Genomic DNA, 24,527 nt, shown 5'->3' on the forward strand with positions numbered 1-24,527 from the left:
GCCAATTATCCTTTTAAAATTATGATGAAGCCATATTCTTTCCATTAGATTTCTCCATTTTATTGTTGACAGAAAAAGTATACTATATACTTTCCGTTTGATTAGTAGCAATTTTCCTATATTATAAATTTTAAAGAAGTATAATTAATTATTGATGATGTGTTAAACAATCTGCCCATAATATGTATAGGTAATTATATATTAATTTCTCAATGCAATTTTATAGAATAAACTGTACTAGTATATTTTATTTTTCCGATAATTGTAACCTACAATATACATGGTGAAAATTATATGATTAAATCTAAAATTTAAAGTAAAAGTAAATATGATAATTTTTTTTTAGAGAAGAATACTTTATTTATCTAACCATATGGGGAAAGCAGATGCCCCACATATCGTTCATAAGCAAACAAGTAGCCTTTATTGGTTGACAATCATAAAACTAAACATTACTCTCTATCTCAAAATCTCTATTTGCCATGAAGTCAGCAATTCTATTACCTTCCAAATAAACATGATTTACTTTGACTTCCCATTGTCGATGTAGGATCTCCCTAATTGCTCGAATGAGGTCTAAGTTAACACAAGGATGTGGATGAAGAAGTGATTGCTTGCACTACCATTTTATTATCAACTTGCAATACGATCTTGCGGAATCCTCTCTCCCAAGCTTGAGAAAGACCATGATACACTCCCCATAATTCTACTTGATATGCATTGGACTTTCCCAAGTTGTAGGCATAACCCTCAATCCATACACCCTCTGAGTCTCTAAGCACTCCTCAGCTGCAGCTCCTTGGACAAAGTCTCAGTAGGCACCATATGTATTAACTGCAACCCAATCCAATGGTGGGGGTGACCACCCCACTAAGATCTTTTGTTTGTTAAGTAGATTCCCACCTAGCACATTCAGTATAATCATGGCAAGATTTAGTGCAGCAACCATGCTTTTTACTATGTTAATACAGCTTTCAATAGGAATTACACGATTCTCAAATACTTCTAAATTCCTCCACTTCCATAAATACCAACAACTTACTCTAAACATAGTTTTCCTAGGAGCACCATAAACTTGCATCATATAATTTCTGAGATTAAAGGAAAGCCACTCACCCATAGTTGTAGAAAAGAAGTTATCGACTTCATTTTAAGGTAACAGTCGAAGCCATAGGGAACTTGCAATTAGGCAATCTTGAAACAAATGTAGAGTTGTTTCCTCATCCAAATTGCATCGAGAACAAGTTGCAATAGTCGACAATTATCGATGTACCTTTTCATGATCTGTGAGGATTTTATTATGAAGACATTGAAACAAAAACACACATATACGTTGAGGTCTAGGCTAGCCCCAAGCTAAATTCCATTCACTTTCCTCAACTGCGTTACTCAAGCTAAAAGCCTTTCGTAGTTGGTCATACGCCAAGCTCATTGTAAAATAACCAGATGAGGAGTGTGCCCAATATGGCACATCTGTACAATAAGAATCCGAGGGTGTGTTGAAGTATCGATTTTTGTTTCTAAAAGGTGAGAGCTTCACTAGTTTTATAGTAGAGGTTCATGAAAAAGTCAAATCTACTGAAGAAGAAGAAGAGCACGTGGTTTGCTTATGCTTCAATTAAAATGTTATGTTGTTTAGTTTATTGCTGGTGTCGTTTTTATATTTTTCAGTTGTTTTCTTAACTTAGCAAAAACTATGTCGTATCATTTGGCTATTGCTCCTTTGTTTTAGTGAGCTGTCAAAAAAGAATTTTTTTGCAGTCACAAATGCAAAATATTCCACAGTTGTTTTCGTATAGCCAATGGTTTTCCTTGTTAGCTGTCATTTCTCTCTCTCTCTCTCTCTCTCTCTCTCTCTCTCTCTCCTCTGTGTACATATACAAAAAAGTATATAATTAAATGAAGTAGTGAGCTGGGTGCTGTATTGTGTCTGACAATTTTGTCTCACCACTCTCTCTCTCGATTTTTCTTTTTTCCTTCTTTGTTTTTGGTTCATCCATTTTTTCCAGAAAACTTGATTTATTCAACATGGTATCAAAACGTTTTGCTTGATCTGAAGGGACCGTTTTCCTTCATTCTTCAACGTTTTACTTGCTGGAAAATCATCTTTTGGTTTTCTTTTATACTCAATGGCTACTTCAGGATTTAATACTTCAGCTCCACCGATTTTTACAAGGGAGAACTATGTTTTCTGGTCTGTGAAGATGAAATCCTACCTTAAAGCCTTTTGCCTCTGGGGTGTTATGGAGATAGGAGAAGATCCAGTTCAAAGACATGCCAATCCTACCTTAGCTCAGATTCATCAGTTTGAGGAAGACAAAGCAGAAAGGTACAAGGCTCTGTCCTGCTTGCAATCAGCTGTTTCTGTTGAAATTTTCTTTAGGATTATGCATCTAGATAGTCCTAAAGAGGTGTGGGATCACTTGAAGGATGAATTTTTTGGCAGTGATAGGACTAGGCATGTTTAGATTTTAAACTTGTCTAGGCAGTTTGAGATGCTGAGGATAGAATATGATGAGAATATTAGAGAGTTTTTCTGGTAAAATGATGAGTTTGGTGAATCAACTGAGGTTGTTAGGGAAGAATGTGACTGAAGAACGTTTGGTTAACAAAATGTTGGTGAGCCAACCCGAGAGGTATGAATCCAAGATTTATTCTTTGGAAGATTTAAGGGATATGTCACAAGTTACTTTGAAGGAGTTGGTAAACTCTCTAGAAGGCTTAAAGTAAAAGAGGGCATATAGGTAAAAGACCTCAGTAGATAGTGCTTTAATAGCTAAAACTAAGCACTTGAAAATAGGTAGCAATTCTAAGAAAAATGATTTGGAAAGAAAGGAGAAGGGAAAACAAGCTATTGATGATAAGCCTGGTAAACAAAAAACTAAGTATCCTCTCTGTCCACACTGCAAGAAGACAACTCACTCAGCAAAATTTTGCTGGTACAGGCCTAATGTGAAGTGCAGGTCTTGTAACCACCTAGGACATGTTGAGAGAGTTTGTAAGAACAAAGCCACTCAAGCTGAAGGCAAAGCTGCAGTTGCTAAAGAACAAATAGAAGTTTCAGAAGAAGTTTTGTTTATGGTTAGAGAGGTTGGTAAATCAATGAAGAAAGACTTGTGGTTGATTGATAGTGCTTGTTCTAATCTCTTAATTGGTGATGAGAGTCAATTCACTACCTTGTATAGGAGCTATAGGTCAAAGGTTGAGATTGATGATGGCTTTTTTCTAAGGATTCTTGGCAAGGGGATTGTAACAGTTGAGACTCAACAAGGCAGGAAGTTTATTTTAAATGTCTACTTTGTACCTGATGCTAATCAAAATTTATTGAGTGTTGGATAGTTGACTCAAAATAATTATGCTATTTTGTTCAAAGATAAATTTTGCACTATCTTTGATCCTAATGGAGAAGAAGTACTAACTGTGGAAATAAGGAACAAGTGTTATCCTATAGATTGGCAGCAATCTGATCATGCTTTCTTAAGCTATGTTAATGATTCTGAGTTGTGGCATAACAGGTTTGGACACTTGAACTTTAATTATCTTCAAACCATGGCAGCTAAAGAACTGGTCACTAGATTACCTAAGATAGCTAAACCGGATACAGTGTGCAAGATCTGTCAATATGGGAAGCAATGCAGGGTACCTTTTCCAAAGTAGAGAAGTTGGAAAGCTACTGCTAAGTTGGAGCTTATTCACACAGATTTAGAGGGTCCTATGAAGACTCCTTCTCCTGGGGGCAATAAGTACTATCTGTTTTTATTAATGATCTGACTAGGTATTGTTGGGTTTATTTTTTGAAGGCCAAGTCTGAAGTCTTGAGCAACTTTGTGAAATTTAAGAATTTAGTAGAGAATCAGGCAACTGAAACTATCAAGATACTAAAGAGTGATAATGGAACATAGTTTACTGGTGCAGAATTTGAGAAATATTTGCAACATTTTGGCATTACTCACCAATTGACTGTGCCATACAGCCCACAGCAAAATGAGATTTCTGAAAGGAAGAATAGAACACTGTTGGAAATGGCTAGATGCCTTTTATTTCAGAAGAAGTTACCTAAAACTTTTTGGGCAAAGGTAGTTAACACTGCCAACTATATTTTGAATATATCTCAGACAAGAGTCTTAATACAAACAACTCCCTATGAGAGTTGGTTTGGAAGAAAACCATCTGTAGAACACTTAAGGATCTTTAGATCTATCTATTATGCAAAAGTACCTGATGAGAAGAGATCAAAACTTGATGAGAAGAGTGTTATTGGTATTTTGATTAGTTATAGTGAACTTATCAAAGGTTACAAACAGTATAATGTTGAAACCAAAAGAATTTTCATCAGTAGAGAAATAAGGTTTGATGAATAGGTAGTATGGGATTAAGAGAAATCTGTGGTAGAAAACACTGGGAATTACAATCTGTTACATGATGTAGTACCAGAAGAAATTGATGAAGAAACTGATATAGAAGCTGAAAGTCTGACAGTGAGAGGAACCAGATTATTGCAGAAAATTTATGATAGATGCAATGTGGCTATAGTGGAACTTGTAAGTTTTGATGAAGCAGTGAAAGATAACAGATGGGTGCAGGCAATGAATCAGGAGATGGAAATGATAGAAAAGAATGGTACCTCGATATTGATTGATAAGCCGACAGATCAACATATTATTAGGGAGAAATGGATTTATAAAACAAAGCTTAATGTTGATGGTATTGTCAATAAATACAAAGCAAGACTGGTAGTTACGGGTTACTCACAAATTCATGGTGTTGACTATTGGGAAACATTTGCCCCAGTAGCTAGACATGACACAATTCGACTTATCACTGCACTAGCTACCAAAGAAGGTTGGAAAATTTGGCATCTGGATGTTAAGTCTGCCTTCCTTAATGGGTATCTCAAAAAAGATATTTATGTTCACCAACTTGAAGGTTTTATCAAACCTAGAAATGAAGGAAAAGTTTGCAAGTTAATCAAGGCTCTGTATGGTCTAAAACAAGCTCCCAAAGCCTGGTATGATCGAATTGACAATTTCCTTACATTAGAAGGTTTTCACAAAAGTGCAAACGAGCCTACTCTGTATGTTCACTGCACAACAGAATCAGTCAAGGTAGTTATTTCATTGTATGTTGATGATCTCTTAATTATAGGATCAAATGATTTAGTTTTAAAGGACTATAGAGACAGGTTGAAGAAAGAATTTAAAATGTCAAATCTGGGTGAAATGCATTACTTTCTGGGTTTGCAATTCATATAGTGTCTTGAATATATCTGCATTCATCAGAGCAAGTATGCAGCAAAGTTATTAAAGAAGTTTCATATGGAAAGTAGTAAAGCAGTTGAAACTCCTTTGGCTACAAATTGTAAATTGAGTAAGGATGATCAGGCACCGGATGCTGTCAGCAATACTTACAGTAGCATGATTAGAAGTCTGCTATACTTGGCAGCCTCAAGACCAGATATCATGTTCTCAGTAAGCTTGTTGTCACGCTTTATGCATAAGCCATCTTAGATTCACTACACAACTGCCAAACGAGTACTCAGATATGTCAAGGGTACAAAAGATTATGGATTGAAGTTTGACAAGGCAAATCACAATGAACTTGTTGGTTATTGTGATAGTGATTAGGCAGGGAGCATCGGTGATTCAAAGAGTACTAGAGGCTACTGTTTTTTGTTGGAAGTGGAATTTTTTCATGGATCTCCAAGAAGTAAGAGGGAGTTGCTCAGTCCTCTGCGGAGGCTGAATATATATCTGCAGTAGTAGCATATCAAGCCATTTAGCTTAGAAAAATTTTGTGTGATTTGGGATTCAAGCAAGAAAAGGGGACTACATTGTTCATAGATAATTAGTCAGCAATTTCAATAGCCAAAATCTAGTGAATCATGGGAGAACCAAGCACATCAAAGTGAAGTTTCATTCAATTCGTGAAGTTATAAAGGATGAGGAGATTCAACTTAAACACTGTGGATTTGATGCTCAACTTGTAGACATATTCACTAAAAATTTAAACAAAGAAAGATTCTTGTGGTTGAGGAAAGAAATCGGAGTCTACAAAACAAAAACCAAGGGGGTGTGTTGAAGTATCAGTTTTTGTTTCTAAAAGGTGAGAGCTTAACTGATTTTGTAATGGAGGTTCATGGAAAAGTCAAATCTGCTGAAGAAGAAGAGCACGTGGTCTGCTTATGCTTCAATTAAAATGTTATGTCGTTTAGTCTATTGCTGGTGTCGTTTTTATATTATTCAGTTGTTTTCTTAACTTAGCAAAAACTATGTCGTATCATTTGGCTATTGCTCCTTTGTTTTAGTGAGTTGTCAGAAAGGAATTTTTTTACAGTCACAAATGCAAAATATTCCACGGTTGTTTTCATATAGCCAATGGTTTTCCTTATTAGCTGTCATTTTTCTCTTTCTCTCCTCTGTGTACATATACAAAAAGGCATATAATTAAATGAAGTAATGAGTTGGGTGTTGTATTGCGTCTGACAATTTTGTCTCACCACTCTCTCTCTCGAGTTTTCTTTTTTCCTTATCTATTTTTGGTTCATCCATTTTTTCCAGAAAACTTGATTTATTCAATAGGCACTAGTCTAACTATTTGCTATACAGTCTCCTCAGGAAAGACATTTGTTAAACGATCCCTGTCCCATCCACCATCTAGTGTAGTACACTCCCTAAAGCATTGATTTGCCAACATATTAGTATCCATTCTTGAAGCTATATTCATCAATGGATAATCACCTACCAATGTGTCCAACTAGAATTTTGTGTGCAATCCATCCTAATAAACCACTTTATATGTTTTTTAATTCATACCAAAGGTGACACATTGAAGACCATAAAGATGAGCTACCATTTCTACATGTGTTAACTGGAAGTTTCGATGACCGAAAATTATATTTACTTGTCAGAATTTTCACCCATAATGCATCAGGCTTCGTCAACATCTGCCACTATAGTTTTAGCATGAATGCATTATTCATCAAATGCAATCTAGGATTGCCTAAACCTCTTTTTTTTTTAGGTCTACATATTTTACTCCATTTAATTAAATGAACCTTCTTACTCCTTGTATCTCCATTCCATATAAAATTTATGTATAAGGCCTCGATTTTGTTATAAACATCTAGAGGAATAGATACTGTTTGCGTAGTGTAAAGTGGAATAGTGGTGGTACATATTTGATTAATGTAATTATGCCTACAAAGACGTATTATTTGTTTTAAGTGACGAGGGATAAAAATCATACATGGTTAAAAACTAATGATTTAACTATGATTTATGAGTAAAAGTTTAGCATTTTCTCAAACATGACATCTCTTTTTAAAAGATAAAATTGTGAAAATTTAATTTCAAAATAGACAATTCCTTGTAACTAGAGCAATTCAAAAATCTTTTCATTAACATAATAAATATATATAGATATATATTATATTATTTGTTAAAATAATACATTTAATTAAATAATATTTTAATTATGCTTAACAAGTAATTATAGATATCCATTAGTCAAACTTATAAAGAAATAATGAAGCCGAAAAGAGTAAGATTAGTTGGCTGGATTCCCATGTGTCATGACTTAGAACTTTAATCAAGATCCATGCAATTTTAACCAAGATCCATGCATCGCTTAAACTTGCATATAAAAAGACTAAGGAAGCTTAACTTTAAATATTTGAGCAATAATGTTGTGGAAGCAAAAAAAAAAAAACCTTGAAAAAAAGACTTTGGGAATTCTTAAGATAAGAATAAATACCTAAATTACTTGAATGCTTGAATATGATTATTTGGGCAATTTGACTATATTGCCTTTCCCTAATGCCTAAGGGTGCTATTTATAATATAACTTTTCCCAATTCTAAAGTAATTCTACTTCTGTTGTCTAGTACAACTAAAATAGTTAACAAGATATTTAAATACAATAAATGTTCTATTCCTAAGTAGAACACCATTAGCCTAAAGTCCTAGTGCAAGTAAAAATAATAATAATAATAATAATAATATGTAGATATCTGTACATAAGAATTCTAGCCCTTATCAAACTCCTTTATGTGAATAATCCTTTTTTAGTTGGGCTCCCTATGTATCTATGGCTTGATGAAGTGCGATCCAATGGCTCATGGCTCTCGAGTATGCACATGTGTGGGCGTTTGGAAACCCCCAATCGATGGTGGCCCAATGCTGGTTGTTGATGGACCCTCAAGTGATGTCGTCTCAGGCCCAATTGGTGACTTTGGGCACTGTGTCACAAATGTGTGCTACTGGTTCGAGTCCGCCATCAAGCTGGACCAATCACAGGATCACAGACCATGACATTTTCCCTACTTGATCTAGGCAACACCCTCATTGCCTGTAGTCTCTTTCCACCATAAGTCTTCAACAGGTTCTTCACAAGTGTCATGGGCATAATTGAGGCAGCCTTCCATTGGCTGTTTGCGAAACACCTCCAAGTTCGTATGTGTTCTACCTTGTGGATGTTTGGCTTGCAATTTGTCTATGATGTCTAAGGACATGGCTCCCATGTGCACGGTGTCTTTGTTTGCGACGCACATAAGATACGAGGGGTTTAAACTTGATCCTAGATCGTCAATTCAATGCCACAGCCACGTTATGCAGCTTCCTAGTATTTGTCAGCTATATGCACAATTTTGTGTTTGAGACCTCTAACAACCTTCGTTAATTTCCACTGTTGTTGTTGTATAGTTGCCATCAATTCATCTTTCCCCATATCGTGGTGAATTAAGTTGTTCACTGTGTTACGTCATTTTTTGGGAAGTTTATCGCTATTGGACTCCAACTGATGATTGCTATCTTCGAAGTATTCAAAGTTGCTACATGCCTCGTGGTTGATAATTGTCTCAAGGTGAGATACACGAACATCCAGTGCTTGCAAAATATCCTCAGACTCATAATGCTCTATGGCATGTGTGTGCACAATTTCCATGTTTGCAATGCTCACACTATGTTGAACCAAGGCATTCAAGCGTAATGTGGTTTGGTCACCAATTGATGTCATCTCCTTTTCAAAGCTCTTTCTTCTTTTCCCAAATTTCACAACTTTGATTCTAAATAAATTTCTTCTTCTCCTTTGCCCTCAAAGTTGTTGAACCTTACCCAAAATCAATTTTCCCTAAAACTCAAGGCTTCCCAAATTTCCTTTGTCTCCTTGGGGTTTGTCAACCCCTACTCTCCCTATTGATCAAACTAAGTTCGACTAACCATACCAATCTCTTGAATTGAACCTTGCTATGATATCACTTATCACGGGCTTGAAACTTTAGCCAAACTCTATATAGCTTTTAAACTTGTGCATAGAAATATTTAGGTGGCGTTTGGTACCTTACAATACAATGTGACTACAAGTAATGTGATTGTAAGTAATATGATTACAAACAATGTGATTGCAAGGAAGATAACATTGCAATGTTTGGTATATAAGCGAAGTAATTATTAAAATGCAGAAAAGATAATATTGTAATGTTTGGTTTACAAGTACTTTGTTAATAATGTAATGTCAATTTTCAAAATTACCCATATTTATTAATATACAAGTTTAATATACTTATATTTTTTTATTGTTAATTTTTATATAATATTATCTCTTAAACATATTTTTAATGCCATATATTTTATTTTAATTTTTTTCCTTTAAAAGACAATATAAATTTTATTAACAATGAAAAGCTACTGAGAGTAACAAAGAGACATTTCAAAATCTATATAAAAAAAACGAATTATACCATTGCAAAATGTCTTCAACAAAGTAACAAAGTTGAAGAGTAAAAATGTCTTTAAAAACATTACAGAATGCAATTCAATCTGATTGCATTGGTTTGGATTGCAATCAGATTACATCCATTGGTTGTAATGTAATTGCATTGTAATCTTACATTGCAGTGCTTTGTTGTAAAACCAACACTACAATGTAATTTAATTAGATACATTACAAGGAGTGTTCTCCTACTTTCCTTCTACGAAATGCTACCTAAGCAAGCCTAACCCTAAATATTTGTGCAAAAATGCTACGGAAGAAAAAAAAACTAAACTTGAAGAAAAGACTTTGGGGAAAAATAATTGTGTTATTCCAAGAGAAAAACAAACACCTAAGATTCTAAGCAAATAAACTAAATTCTTTGAATGCCTGAATATAACTACTTGGGCAATTTGACTCTATTACCTTTCCCTAATGCCTAAAGGTGCTATTTATAATATAATTTTTCCCAATCCTAAAGCAACTCTACTTCTATTGTCTAATACAACTAGAGTAGTTAACAAGAAATTTATATAAAATAAATATTCTATCTTTAAGTAGAACACCCCAAGCTTAAAGTACTAGTGCAAGTAAAATAATAATAATAATATAGTTATCTATACACAAGAATTCTAGCCCTAATCAAACATTTTTTATAGTAGCAATCTTCTTGTAGTTGGGCTCCTTGTGTATTTATGGCTTGATGAAGTGTGGCCTAATGGCTCATGGCTCTCGGGTTACACGTGTGTGGCATTTGGGAACCCCTAATCGAAGGTGACTTGATGTTGGTTGTCGATGGATCCACAAGTGACGTCGCCTTAAGCCCAATTTGTGCCCTTGGGCACTGAGGCAAAAGTGTGTGTTGTTGGTTCGAACCCTCCATCGAACTGGACTAATCATAGGATTGTGAACTGTGACATACTCCCCCACTTTATCTAGGCAACGCCCTTGTTGCCTTATGGTCTCTTTCCACCACAAGTCTTTAGTGCATTCCCCACGAGTGATGTGGGCACAATTTCGACAGCCCCCTATTGATTGTCTTCGAAACACCTCCAAGTTTGGATGTGTTCATCATAGTTGGCATGTGACATCCAAGTACACAGCTCTCATGTGCAAGATGTCTCTATTTGCGGCACACATAGGATACGAGTGGTTTGAACTTGACGCCTAGATCATCAATCCAATGCCAAAACTCTGTTGTTCACATTGCCTAGTATGGAAGTCACGTTATGCGGCTTCCTGGTGTTTGTCAATTATATGAGCAATTCTTTGTTCGAGACATCTAACAACCTTCATCAATTGCCATTATTGCTATTGCATTGTTGTGATCAATTCATCTAGCGCCACATCACGGTGAATTAAGTTGTTCACTATGTTATACCATTTCTTGTAAAGCTCATCGCTATTAGACTTCAGTTGATCGATGTTGTCTTTGACATATTTAAAGTTGCTTCATACCTTGTGGTTGATAATCGTCTCAAGGTGAGATACACGATTATCCAGTACTAGCAAAGTATACTCAGACTAGTAATGCTCAACGGCACGTAATGTGTGTAGTTTCCATGTTTGCAACGCTTATACTATCTTGAACTAAGATGTTCAACCGTGATATGGTTTAGTCATTAATTGATGTCATCTCCTTTTCAAAGCTCTTTCTTCTCTTCCCAAATTTCACAACTTCGATTCTGAATAAATTTTTTCTTCTCCTTGGCCATCAAAATTTGTTAAACCTTACCTAAAATCGATTTTCCCTAAAACTCAGAGCTTCATAAATTTCCCTTATCTCCTTCGGGTTTGTTAACCCTTACTCTCCCCTTGGATCGAATTGGCTTTTAAGGTTCGACTAATCCTACCTAGCTCTTGAATATTAATGTATTATTATTTAATTAATAATAATTAAAATATTATTTTATTAATGTATTATTTGTTTTAAGTGTTGAGGGAAAAAAATCATACATGGTTAAAAAGTAATGATTTGACTATAATTTATGAGTAAAAGTTTAGCATTTTCCCAAACGTGACATCTCATTTTAAAAGATAAAATTGTGGGAATTTAATTTCAAAATAGACAATTCCTTGTAACCTGAGCAATTAAAAAATCCTTCCATTAACATAAATTATATATATAAATATATTATATTTGGTAAAATAATACATTAATTAAATAATATTTTAATTATGCTTAACAAGTAATTATAGATATCCATTAGTCAAACGCTCGTAGATAAATAATGAAGCGGAAAAGAGTAAGATGAGTTGGTGGGATTCCCATGGCTGCAGCAAAGAAGCTCTGACTCTCTAGTGAAAGTGAAACAGCATGAAAGTGTAACACCGGAAGCCGCGTGGGAGTGGTCGTGGCCGGTGCTAATTGGCTGGATGTCACTCTAATACTCGACGCGTTTTTGCTGCTAATCGTTTCTCGTTTTTGTTTTTATGTTTACGTCAAGTTAGTATTTATTTTGTCTTAATTCAGATTCTTTTTCGTGACTCGTATTCCCAACATGCATTATTAGAATGATTAACGTTATCTTCATTTGGGAGAGAGAAAATGATAAAGCTCGTGAGAAGGGCTTCTGCTGTAATTCCATGGAGGACATGGGGTTTATCAAGGAATAAACTAAATGCTTAATTTAAGCCTTTATTTCCTAATGAGAGGGCAGGTACGGTTAATTAGCTGATAATTAACTTGATTTGTTTAATGTCAATGATGAGTAAGACAAAATCTTGATTTCCTTTACACTTTTAGCACGTTTGGTATGGGGAATAGCTATGCTATTCCCCTTCTATTCCCGGTCATTTTCTACACCTTCGTTTGGTTACAAATTGAAACACGGAATACGGGTGCCGCAGGAATAAAAATTCCATAAGGCTGGCTTTTAGCCAGCTTTATCTATTCCCTCCCCCTCCCCCCGTAATATCTATTCCATGTCTCAAGGAATAGCTGTCAAACATGTAATGACTAAAATGCCCTTACCAAACTTACAAAATTACAATTTGATCCATATAAAAGATTTTTTTCTCTCTCTCTTCCTCCTTTCCCTCTTTCTCTCAGCCGTTCTTCCCTTCTTCTTTCTCTCCGCCACTCTTCCACTGTTTGGGTTCTGACAATAGCACCGCCTCTCTCGTCCAACTTTCAAGTTACGTTGGTCTCTTCCATAGTCCAGGTACTTAGTTATTGTGCTTTTATTTTCTGTTGATTGGTTGTGATTTGGTTTTGCTGTGAAACTATTTTGGATTTGTGTGTTTTCCTGTAAGTGTTTCATGTGTTAAAATCCTTGTTGCTGTTGGGTTTGGCTTTCTGCGTGGATGTTGGGTTAGGGGTGTGAGTCAACGAAACAGGGTTCTGCTGGTTTGCTGCGAATTGAATTGCTGGGATTTGGGTGTGAGTCAACGACACAGGGTTCTGCTGGTTTGCTGCGAATTGAATTGTTGGGATTTGGGTGTGAGTAGCTGTTTGGTGGTGTTGACACCTGAGGTTTCACAATAGAATTATAATAGATGTTAAATCACTTGAAAGCAGCAATTAACAACTTGAACAATAATAATAAGAATATAAGACAAATTGTATACATTTTTTTTAAATGACCTGTAATAGTTATTATTTTTATCTGTTAATGACCTGTAATAGTTTAGTAAAAATGCTTCTACTTGTTGATCATCTGGGTGTTTTTCATTTTTTTTTCTTTTGTGTTAAAAGTTTTCTGTATTTGCATGCTGATCGTATGAGTATTTTTTATTTTGGTTTGTGAAATTCTTTCTGTTTGCCTTAAGTTTGTTTGGTATTTCCTCCTGTGTTGGTTGTGAACAATACCTGTTTCTCCCTGACTTGGACAATGGCAGCTTCCTGTTTGTTGTTTTGTCATTATTTTTGGGGTTCAATTGGGAAGCCGTGACAGTCAAATTTGAGATTGGTACTGGAAATAGGATACAAATTTCGTCTGCATTGCACCTTTATAAATTTTTGATTAGTTGAGTTTAGTCTTGAGTTGTTAAAATCTTTGAAGCAGTTCTTCTGTATTTGAATGTTGAATAGACCTTTACACATTTAAGAAACTTAATTTCAGAATAAAGAATTTAGTGCGAAAATGGACTAGTTTTGTCAGTTAAAATGCAAATTTGTAATTATTCCTTATCCTTTATCTTAAATTCTGTTTTCTTATATCAACTTCAAAAATTTCGTATGTCTTTTATCATTTTCCTGACTCAATTCTAGATGCTGGGACATGAAGCAGCAAATAATTGGTACAGTGCTTTAGCAAAATGTTAGCCTCAATAATCTAAAGAACCTATCTGATGAACTAGACTGTTGGTTAATTGTTCACACCAAGATGATTAATGACAGACCAAATGTTTTCCTTAACTCATACTTAATGTGTATGCATATGTACTAATCTGAAAACATTGAATCTTTGATAGGAAAAATGAGTTGGAAGGCCTTTTTTTTTTTTCCAACATCACATGGAACGGTACTATTGCATTTGCATATCTTTTTGTGTGAAAAACGTTCTGTTAAGCTGGCCTTGTTGATGAGTTGGGTTTGGGGACTTTGGGTGAGACTTGCTTTTTAGGCTTTTACCTTATTTCTTATAGCTGTGGGGAGGAAGCTTTTCTTTGGCTTTTTATGGAAACATGTTATTAAGACTTTGCTTAATGCAGTTTACTCTTTTCAGATCTGTCTATGGGTTAAGAATCTTACTTTCCCTATTTTATTTATCTATTTATTTCTTACCTTTTCTTACCAACACCACTTATTATTTTTTGGAAAGATAAAGACCTACTTATTATTAAGATGAACAATTTTATCAATTAATCAATATATTGTTGATTAAATGTTGAATTTCAATCTTCCAATAATTTCTTTAGAATATATAAATTAATAAAATGGGTGTACGAATTGAATATGAAAGATACATATATACATTTCTATTCCTTTTAAATAAATTTTGTTCCTTTATACTTATTTGCTGCTTGAAAAGGCATTCTAAGTCAATATTTTTCATTTAAAAGCTTGACAATGAAGGGCTTTCAGAATATGACAGGCTGATAGCGTGTATCCAGATATACACATCATATGAAATTTTAATAAGTTAAAATAATTAAAATACATTATTTTATTTGAAAAAGAATAATTTATTTTAATAAAATAAATCCTCATTCACATTTAATTCCCATTCACATTTCACAACTAAATTTGAATAAAATAATTTTATTTTATTTGAAAAATAAAATAAACTTAATTTCAAATAAAATAATTTCTTAGTGCTATTCCTTAGAAGACTTAATTGCAAACTTTTTCAAACAAAGGAAAAAATACGTCTACACAATTATAAGTTTATTAGGCTTTTGAGGGGTGTAGGTGTTTTAATGCCCGCATAAAAATTATTTTATTAAGCTTATTTTATGTGGTATGTACATTGTTAATGGTAAATGAGATGTGTAAGAAGCTTAAAACTCAACTATAAGTTCAAGTCCATGTTTGACGAAATTAACTAGATATTTTCAACCCGTATATTGTATACAATATAAAGTTAAATTCATTTCATAATACAACTATAAAAACAAAGCAAGCAAGGTTCAACACCCATATTTTTAATTTTCCTTCTAATAAAAGTTCAATATATAGATAGCATTAAATCATTGAATCTTACCTTCTTCCTCTTGACTCACCCGTATAAAAGATAAGAATCAAAAGTCAAAATAAGGATGTGTTTGGTGTTAGTTTTGTTTTGAATTTTTTGTTTTTGTTTTCACTCTTCTTAGAACTAACTTCTTTATCGTTATGGGGCAAGTGAATAGTACTTTCACACTTCATCATTGTCAATCTTTTAATTTTACACGTTTTTATTGCCATATGGCTTTAATATGTTATCTACATAATAAAATAGATTAGAATATTTATTTTTTGCAGTTATGGTTCGTTTGTGTTTGAGAAGAGATGCTGAACGACGAAAAAGGCTACTAGCTATGTTTAAATTTTATATGGAGATTTGTCGTGCTGTTAGTTCATTCTTGACTTTATTGTCAGCAGCGTCAACTTTATGTACTTATAGGCCAAGAGTAAGATCTTATACATTAGATTTTGCTGCAAATCGAGAATATGTGAGGCGACTTGTGTATGATAATGATATTTCATGTATTTCACAAATTAGGATGAATAGAGAAGCCTTTTTTAAATTATGTGAAATGTTAGAAAGTATTGGAGGGTTGAAGTCAACAAAGAATATACTTGTAGATGAGCAAGTAGCAATATTCTTACATATTATTGCTCATCATGTTAAGAATCGAGTAATTAGTTTAAATTTTAGAAGGTCGGGTGAGTCAATTAGTCGGCACTTTCATAATGTTTTAAATGCAGTTCTGAAATTGCAAGAACATTTGTTTAGAAAACCTGAGCCCATTCCAACAAACTCAACAGACAATCGGTGGAAGTGGTTTAAGGTAGATTATTGATCTTATAACTTTTTGTAACTATATATATACAAGACATTAATAGGTTTACTTATTAGTAATTCATTACATCCGATTTGTAGAATTGTTTAGGTGCTCTAGATGGGACATACATCAGAGTTAAGGTGCCAAGTGCAGATAAACCTAGATATCGCACTCGTAAAGGGGATATTGCAACAAATATGTTAGGTGTATGTACACCTGACATGCAATTTGTCTTTGTTCTTCCTGGTTGGGAAGGGTCTGTAGCTGATAGCAGAGTTCTTCGAGATGCACTAAGGAGAAGAAATGGACTTAAAGTGCCTCATGGTAAGCTTTCCTATAATAATGGAAAGGTATTTCAAATTATGTACTATATGATTATTCAATTTAAATAAGTAAATAACTTATTTAGTTTGTTTTATATAGGTTGTTACTATCTAGTTGATGCGGGCTATACAAATTGTGAGGGTTTTCTTGCACCTTTTAGGGGTCAACGATATCATTTAAATGAATGGCGTCAAGGCCATGAACCAAGCAGTCCTGAAGAATTTTTTAATATGAAACATGCTGCTGCTCGCAATGTTATAGAAAGATGTTTTGGATTATTAAAAATGAGGTGGGGTATCCTTAGGAGTCCATCATTTTATCCGATTAGGATACATAATCGGATTATTATAGCTTGTTGTTTGCTTCATAATTTCATTAGGAGGGAGATGAGTTTTGACCCTATTGAAGTGGATTTAGGAGAATATGTTGAAACCAACACAGCAGTTGATGAGGATTTTATAAGTACTATTGATCCTACTGATGTTTGGGGTAATTTCAGAATGGAATTAGCAAATCAGATGTTCAATGAATGGCAAGCATCTAGGCAAAATGATGATTGACATTTGTTAGGCATATTGATACTGAATGACTGTTGCCGGGTTTCTTTCCTCAGTTAAATTCAAGTTGTACTTTTTTTTAATTTGTTTTTAATGTCTTATTATTTTATCAATTGTTGTTGTTAATTGTGTTGTTTATATTGTACTTTTTATCATGTGAATAAAGTTTGACCAATTTTAATATATTATTGGATATATGTCTTTATTTTTAATTTTTTTTGCATTCTAATAATATTTTTTATAATTAAATATTTGGTGTATGGTAGAAAACAATGTCCACATCTTCAGCACTAGCTTCTCAAAGTTCAAAGGGAACCAAAAGAAAATGGAATTTTCATGAAGATGTTGCACTTGTTACAGCTTTGATTGATTTGCACAATATAGGAAAATACAATGCAGACACTGGGTTTAGAGGGGGTTATTTAATAGAACTTGAAAATATGCTTGCAACAAAATTACCAGATGCAAACTTGAAGGCGAAGCCCCACATAGAGTCTAGAATAAAGACTTTGAAAAAAGAATGGGCTATTATATATGATATGGTGCAAGGGACACATACTAGTGGATTTGGGTGGGATGATCAAAGGAACATGGTTGTTGCTGATGATTCAGTATGGGAAGCTTACATACAGGTACGTTTTTGAGTTTGGGTTATTTAATTATTTTCATATTAGTTTCTTACTAATAATATAACTAATAGTCTTTTTTTTTTTTTTGTTATTAGAGTCATAAGGAGGCTGCCCCTTTTAGAAGAAAGAGTTTTCCCTTCTTCAATGAGCTAAGTATAATTTATGCAAGAGATCGTGCAACAGGGAAAGATGCACAAACTGCAGCAGATATCCTTGAAGAAATGCAAGACTGTAATGATACAATCAATGAGGAAATTGAAGGTGAAAACCTAGCTGGATATAATTTTGAGGATGAGGATTTTTCCAATATTCAACCTCAAACTTCAGCTCCCAGAAGTGACACAACTTCAACAAGGAAGAGGAAAAGGCTAAATGAGACGGGTGATCCCATCACATCTGAATCAATTATTGCTGCTGCAACGATATTGGGTGAAAACATAAAAGAGGCTGGAATTGAGTTTAGCAGAAGTGTTGGGGCAGAGGTGAACATCCAACAAAAAGCTCAAGAGTTGGATGGGATTTTAAGTCAAGTAGAGGGATTGACAGCGATGGAAAGGGTTTTAGCTTCAATTAAACTTCCAGAATCTCCAACTCTTATGTTTGTGTTTTTTAGTATTGATCCTGATCGAAGACTTGAATGGCTGAGGACATTTCTTGCTGACCGTTGAGCTTGGATGAATCTAAAACTTTTTGTAAAGGTAAGTTCCAGAGATTGTAACTTTTGGGCACTTGTGCTTGATGTTGATATTAATTATGAGGTTCATTAACAAGTCAAAATCCTTTTGAATTGATAGTTATGTTAGTAGTTGTATAAGGGTGATATTATTGTAGCGACTTTATTTGCTTTATGCATGTTGTAAGTTAGTGTAATAGGATGAATATTCATCCATTAATTTCAAGGTCAGTGTATTTTTCTGAACTAGACATGATTTGTAGATTATATGTACTAATATTTTCATCTAAAAGGCATTTAGTATTACAAGGCTCTTTTAATATTTATAGCATCTCCATGCTAATATGCTTTAGTTAAAATGGTAAATTGTCATTTTCTTGCCAGATATGGAATGCAAATAATAAATTGAAAGACACGGTATTTCTCTATTTGCCATTTATGTTTCCGCAGCACCAAATGTTGGGTTCAAAAAAATGATTTTCTTCTTTTTTTAAAAGGGTTTATGAATTTGCATTTAATCTATCAAAAGACATAATTTACAATTTTTTTTAGAAAAAAATGATTCATAATATATGAAGAATTGGCTTAAAAAAAATCTATACACAAATTTAATTGATTATGATAGATAAAATATAATATAATTAAATTATATTTTTAAATAATTATCTATTTATAAAAATATGTGATTAAATTATAATTATTTTTAGTAATTAGGGAAAAATATAATTATGATGGATAATTATCTTTTGAGATAAATGTGTATTTAAATGATAATAGGGATAATTTTATTTTTTTATGAAAATAATTGTTAATATGGTCAAGGGTATTTTTGTCTTTTTATCACCTATTCCTTTCTTATTCCAATCTTATTTCTACCAACCAAACACTGTGATAAGTCATAATAGCAATTCCTGCTCTATTCCATTCACAATACCAAACAAAATAATAACTATTCTATTCTATTCCCACTTTATTCTATTCCCACAGAATAGCAATTCTATTCTATTCCTGCCTATTCCGCGAACCAAACGTGCTGTTTCTTGCTTATTTAACTAATCTTGATTATTGTCTGGCTCAAAAAGCAAGAAAAGGTGAACATATCCCTTAGTATGAACACCTTTGACTCTTTAATCAGAAAAAATTAAATGTTTTTCCCAATAGAAATCTTGAGGGATTATATATATATGGACCACTTCATTAAGACATTTTTTAGTCCACTGCATTAACTTTGTGATAAATGTTGACAGTTATGGTTCCATCGTTGATCGATATATATATTGTTTCCCTTTTACTAGAAGGGCTTCAATTTTTAAGGAAAAAAAATGAGAAAATATTTAATGATTTCCTCTTCTTATAAAATCTTAGACATATTGTTATTTAAGATTCAAATTTAAATTTGAGGATACTAATATATACTTTTAAGACACTATAAGTGAGAGAGAAAAGAAGTAAGTTGGGATTCGATTTCTCAATTGTTAAGATTATAAAGATAGAAAAAAGAAAGTCCAATTCATTTAGGGTGAACAATAAATTAAGTTAATTAATTGGGTTAAAAAAATCCAATTAGCTTACTTAATCAAACTTATTAAATTGAATTAATCAAATTTCATAAATTAATTTGGTTAAGTCGGTTTTAACCACCTTTCGAAGAAAAAAGGTCGGTTTTAACCAGTTAATGCCGATGCAATAACATGAACATCTTACGAGTACCCCTTTCAGTGAAAACATTAATTGAAAGCTAGTTGAGAGACGGAAGACCCAATGCAAGCATTCAATTCGATGAATTTAATTATCTATGACAATGCGATAAGACAGCATTGCTTGTGCAGACTAGTGGTTGGGAATTGCCTGCTTTGTTTGCAATCCCTGTACTCTCCCGTGTCAAATTTAGATTTACTACTCAGACAAAATTTCACCATGTGCCTGTCGTTAACCCTTACCTCCAATTTACAATTCGCCACAACAACATACGAGTTTTATCTTGATTTGATAGCCCATCCTTTCCGCATGACAAATGTTCCTTCATAGCTTCTTCATGATGTTGATATAACGATTAATAAACATAACATGGAAGCAATGAGCAATTTGTCTTCGATCCAACTATCAAAACTGAAATTACCCAGGGCATTGCTTTTTTCTTTTTAATAAAATCCAATGTTTGATATATCAGGTTGCTTAATTAATCCCGTATTTTAAAAGATGTGACGTTCCGGCCTAAGATGGTGTTTATAATTAGGATAACGGAAAATAAGTTCAAGTAAAATGAACTATGAATATTATTTTTGCACTGCGAAAATACAATTTAAACTTAGATTGCTTTTCTTTTTATATAATTATGCATATAAATAAAAATTATATAAAATATTACTCAACATATATATGATATAATTGTTATATTAAAAAAAATTAATGAACAAACAAATCAATGAACGAAAAACACTTACACTTAATAGAATTTGATCTTAAAACTTAAAAACTCCACGAATCTCTTTTTGGTCATCAAGACAAAGGCTCGTTGACTTAAACTCAAATTGTTTGTTTAATGTTTAGTTAGGAAATTAAATATGGAAGCAGCTGAATTTGAATCTCATCTCAAATCCATTTATTTTCCCACCCAATTACTAATTTAATTCTTGCAGGCGATTGATCATATTAGCTAATTATTATTCATCAATAAAAGGGTATATATGCACCAATTTGAAAAGGATAGAGTGGATCATTTCATCAATTATAATAATTGTGGGATTTTGGATGGTGAGGTTTCATTATTGTTTGAATAGACTTCACATCAAATTAAATCCCCAAGGCCCGCTTCCTTAATTATCAATCACAAATTGTTGTACGATTGTTCTCTAATTGGAAATAGGCATAATGTTTTAAAAAATATTTAATAAAATTTAAATCAATTTTATTTTTTTAATACATTCAATCAAATTTTTATATTTTTATTTTAGATCAAATAGGTTGTAATAACTAACATTTATTAGTCAAAACCTCTTTTATCATTTTATGTCCGTGTAACCTTGATGTGAAGGTAAAAAAATCCCACATAACTATGTCATCATTTAACATCAATATGACATATCACCATCAACTATAACATGTCATAATACCACATCAACGTCCCATGATATAAAATAATAAGTGACATTTTGATTAACGATAAGTAGTAAATTATTAATCATAAAAGCTTATTTAATTCAGAATAAAAGTATAAACATTTGATTAAATGTAATAAAAAATAACAATTTATTTGCATTTTTTAAAAAAATTTAGGACTTTTTTTAAATATTATGACTTGAAAATATAAAGATAAGAAACACATGCAACAATGGTAAAATAAAAGGGAGTATATATAACACCCGAACATCTGACTCATTGGTTGATACATAATCCTTTTGCCTAAAAAGTAGGATTCGAATCCCCCCTCCCTCAATTATAAAAAAAAGAATATATATATATATTAAATCGTTATCTTTAAAATTGAGAACTTTACCATATTATTATTTTCATCTGTTCACTTTTGAATTTAGACTATTTAATTAGCATATCCTTGTTTCTTTGTTTCTAGAGTATTAAGCTTGTTTGTTTTTTTCTTTCAGCACTTTCCTCCTATTCTTAGGAGTAAAAATGAGAATATGAAATTGCGTGACACCAATGGATAGAAAACTGAAGACAATTCTTCTAGTATAGAAAATTGTATGGTCATGCACCAATAAAAGAAAAAAGAAGAGGAATATTGTGTGGTCACCATGAGACTGAGTAACCTAATTTCTTTTTGCAGGCTCACCAATGTCCTGCGCAACACATGTGGGGAAGTTAATACCCGAATTAAATGCTTACTGTTCGTTTTCATGACCAAAACAGGATTCCATGTATCCAATATTCATTATTATGGTATTGTATACCCTTTCATATTCATACAATGAAGCAGACTTTCTAGATTCTCAGTATTTCAATTCATCATAACCTTTCCCGATTAAAATCCAAATGCAGTTAATCTTTTGAACAATATGTTGTAGTGTACATCATGATTAAACAAAAACGTCCAACAAAATTTTGAACGAGGCATGCACTCATGCATCAAGAGATTGTTGCTTGCGAATGATGAACAATAAAATTTAGGATTAATTAAGAAAGTGAAAAAGAATATTGCAAAAGCAATAGTGAGCTACCTATACAAGAGTTTAGTACGTAAGGCACCTGGGGACCTGAATATGATGATTGTTAATTAATCACTTGAAGAGGCAAAGGAAAATAGTAAAGAAAAATGAAGAATTTAATTAGAGAATTGTTTAAAATTATTAAAGTCTTAATTATTTCATTTATTTAATTATTGTGATAATTAGCTGATGGAGAATGCTGATGACTTCATAGATATTGACATTGGTTATTAAGATATTATTTAATTATTAAAACATTTGATTTATTTAATAAAAAGATAATTTTAAAATAGTATGTAGTCCTTATAGATTTAGCAATAAATGTATGTAGCCCTTATGGTTTATTTGGGTTAAAATGGGATAGTTTGAATTGATACAATTAGTAAAAGTTTATCATGCATATACTTTAGCATTATATTAGTGTCAATCATCATTGCATCCTTGGTAAAAAAAGAGTGGCTGGAGAGATAAAAAAGCGAGAGGATTGGAGAGACCATCTGTTCATGGCTTTTGTGGACAATGTAAGCCTGCAAATTTCTTGGTCTAAGGTGAGAAATGTCTTTAAGGACTACCGGAGGGTCGTGGATCTCTTCATTGCTAGGAGACGTAACGACTCAGTTAGAAAGAGAAGTACTTTTGCTTTTGTGCGTTATTGTTCTGAAGAGGAGTTGAGAAGGGTAGTGAATATGGGTAATATGAGGCTGGTTGACAGTCACAAAATCAGAGTCAAAAGGGTGGCTTTTGGATGGAAAGCCAGGAAAAGAGCTCATGGGTCACTAATCGCTGCACAAAGGGAGAGTAACTGGATAGCAAATGGAGGTAGAGATCTTAGATCCTATAAGGAGGTGGTGGAATTGAGTGGATACCGCAGATATGATACCCATCGACTGCAAGTGGAGACTAGATGTGAAGATGACGATTCAGAGTCCGATCAGACGGATGGGGAAAAAGAAACTGAATTTCTGCTGTCAATTCTAGAAGGTAACGCAGAATGGCTGAACAAGAGTATGGTCGGGACAATGAAACCACAAATTACCCAGAGTAAAGTTCAAGAGGAACTTGTTAACCGGGGGATTACGGCGCGAGTCCAAATAATGGACGATCGAAAGCTGCTAATCACTTTTGAAGAAGCCGGAGAGATAAATTGGCTAGTTAATAGATATCCAGTGATATGGGGAATGTGGTTCGATGGGATTAAGCCGTTTGGCAGAATTGATAAGGAAAATTGAGTTCTCCAATGGATTCAAATTAACAATATTTCGGTGATTCACTGGCACATGGGTTTTGTCACGACCCAATTTCCCGGGCCATGATCGACGCATGAACTCAATGAGCATAGCTCACTAAACCCAAGCAAGCCTATCTATTTACCTTTGCTTAACAAATTTATCATATTATGCATACACACACCTTTTTCCGGGTGTGAACATAGCCAAAACACAATGGCATTATCGATAATAATATACATGTACTATACCAGTAATGTATTTAGCAATTTACATTGCATACACATATTCACATTGTTAGATTGTATTCACAATACAAAAGGACCCATGACTTCCAGCGGAGACATTTACAATAAAAGGGATTACTATCGAATACCAGACACATACCCAAGCGATGCACTACGGGGACTCCTCGATCTGGGGTCCAATAGTCACCTGATCTGAAAACATGAATATTTATAAAACGTGAGTACAATACTCAGTGAGTGAACAAGATGGAACAAGCATACAATAAGGAATGTTTATCGAAATCATGATGCATTCGTTTTCTTAAAACCATACAATTGTTTTAGCTCCTTTAAACCCCTCATGTAAACCCCACATGAGTAAATCACTTTACAAAAATCCATACTCAACTATGGTACCAAAAAAATGGGAAATATGGCAAAAACCCACAAGTTAGCAAAATAGACAGAAAGTTTCTCGCTGTAGCGAACTTCATTCTCGCTGCAGCGAGAACCAAAACATCAAGGAAAAAGTCTCATTTTTCCCTTAAA

General features: G+C 33.4%; 1 protein-coding gene across 3 annotated transcripts; it reads left to right on the forward strand.

The window, feature by feature from the left end:
- Nucleotides 1-12,764: 12,764 nt before the first annotated feature.
- Nucleotides 12,765-18,671, forward strand: LOC148764290 (uncharacterized). 3 transcript variants are annotated; one of them, XM_088803833.1, is made up of 3 exons: nucleotides 12,765-12,911; nucleotides 17,327-17,692; nucleotides 17,785-18,671. In XM_088803833.1, the coding sequence occupies exons 2-3, from the start codon at nucleotides 17,333-17,335 to the stop codon at nucleotides 18,355-18,357; spliced, it is 933 nt and encodes a 310-aa protein (XP_088659959.1). In that variant the 5' UTR covers nucleotides 12,765-12,911; nucleotides 17,327-17,332; the 3' UTR covers nucleotides 18,358-18,671. The 3 variants fall into 3 exon arrangements, 2 of the variants coding, with proteins under 2 accessions (XP_088659959.1, XP_088659958.1); XM_088803832.1 differs by lacking the exon at nucleotides 12,765-12,911 and adding an exon at nucleotides 16,446-16,503; XR_016024687.1 differs by lacking the exons at nucleotides 17,327-17,692; nucleotides 17,785-18,671 and adding an exon at nucleotides 13,066-13,292.
- The last annotated feature ends 5,856 nt before the right edge of the window (nucleotides 18,672-24,527 follow it).

Source organism: Theobroma cacao, chromosome 2 (assembly GCF_053813885.1).
Source record: "Theobroma cacao isolate CCN51 chromosome 2, ASM5381388v1, whole genome shotgun sequence".
Lineage (NCBI taxonomy): Eukaryota > Viridiplantae > Streptophyta > Magnoliopsida > Malvales > Malvaceae > Theobroma > Theobroma cacao.

Excerpts from the sequence above, each read along its gene's own strand:
- LOC148764290 (XM_088803832.1), top strand. The coding sequence starts at position 16,483 with ATGGACTTAAAGTGCCTCATG. Across the intron at positions 16,504-17,326 it reads TGGACTTAAAGTGCCTCATG|AAAACAATGTCCACATCTTC; the intron begins GTAAGCTTTCCT and ends GGTGTATGGTAG. Across the intron at positions 17,693-17,784 it reads TATGGGAAGCTTACATACAG|AGTCATAAGGAGGCTGCCCC; the intron begins GTACGTTTTTGA and ends TTTTGTTATTAG.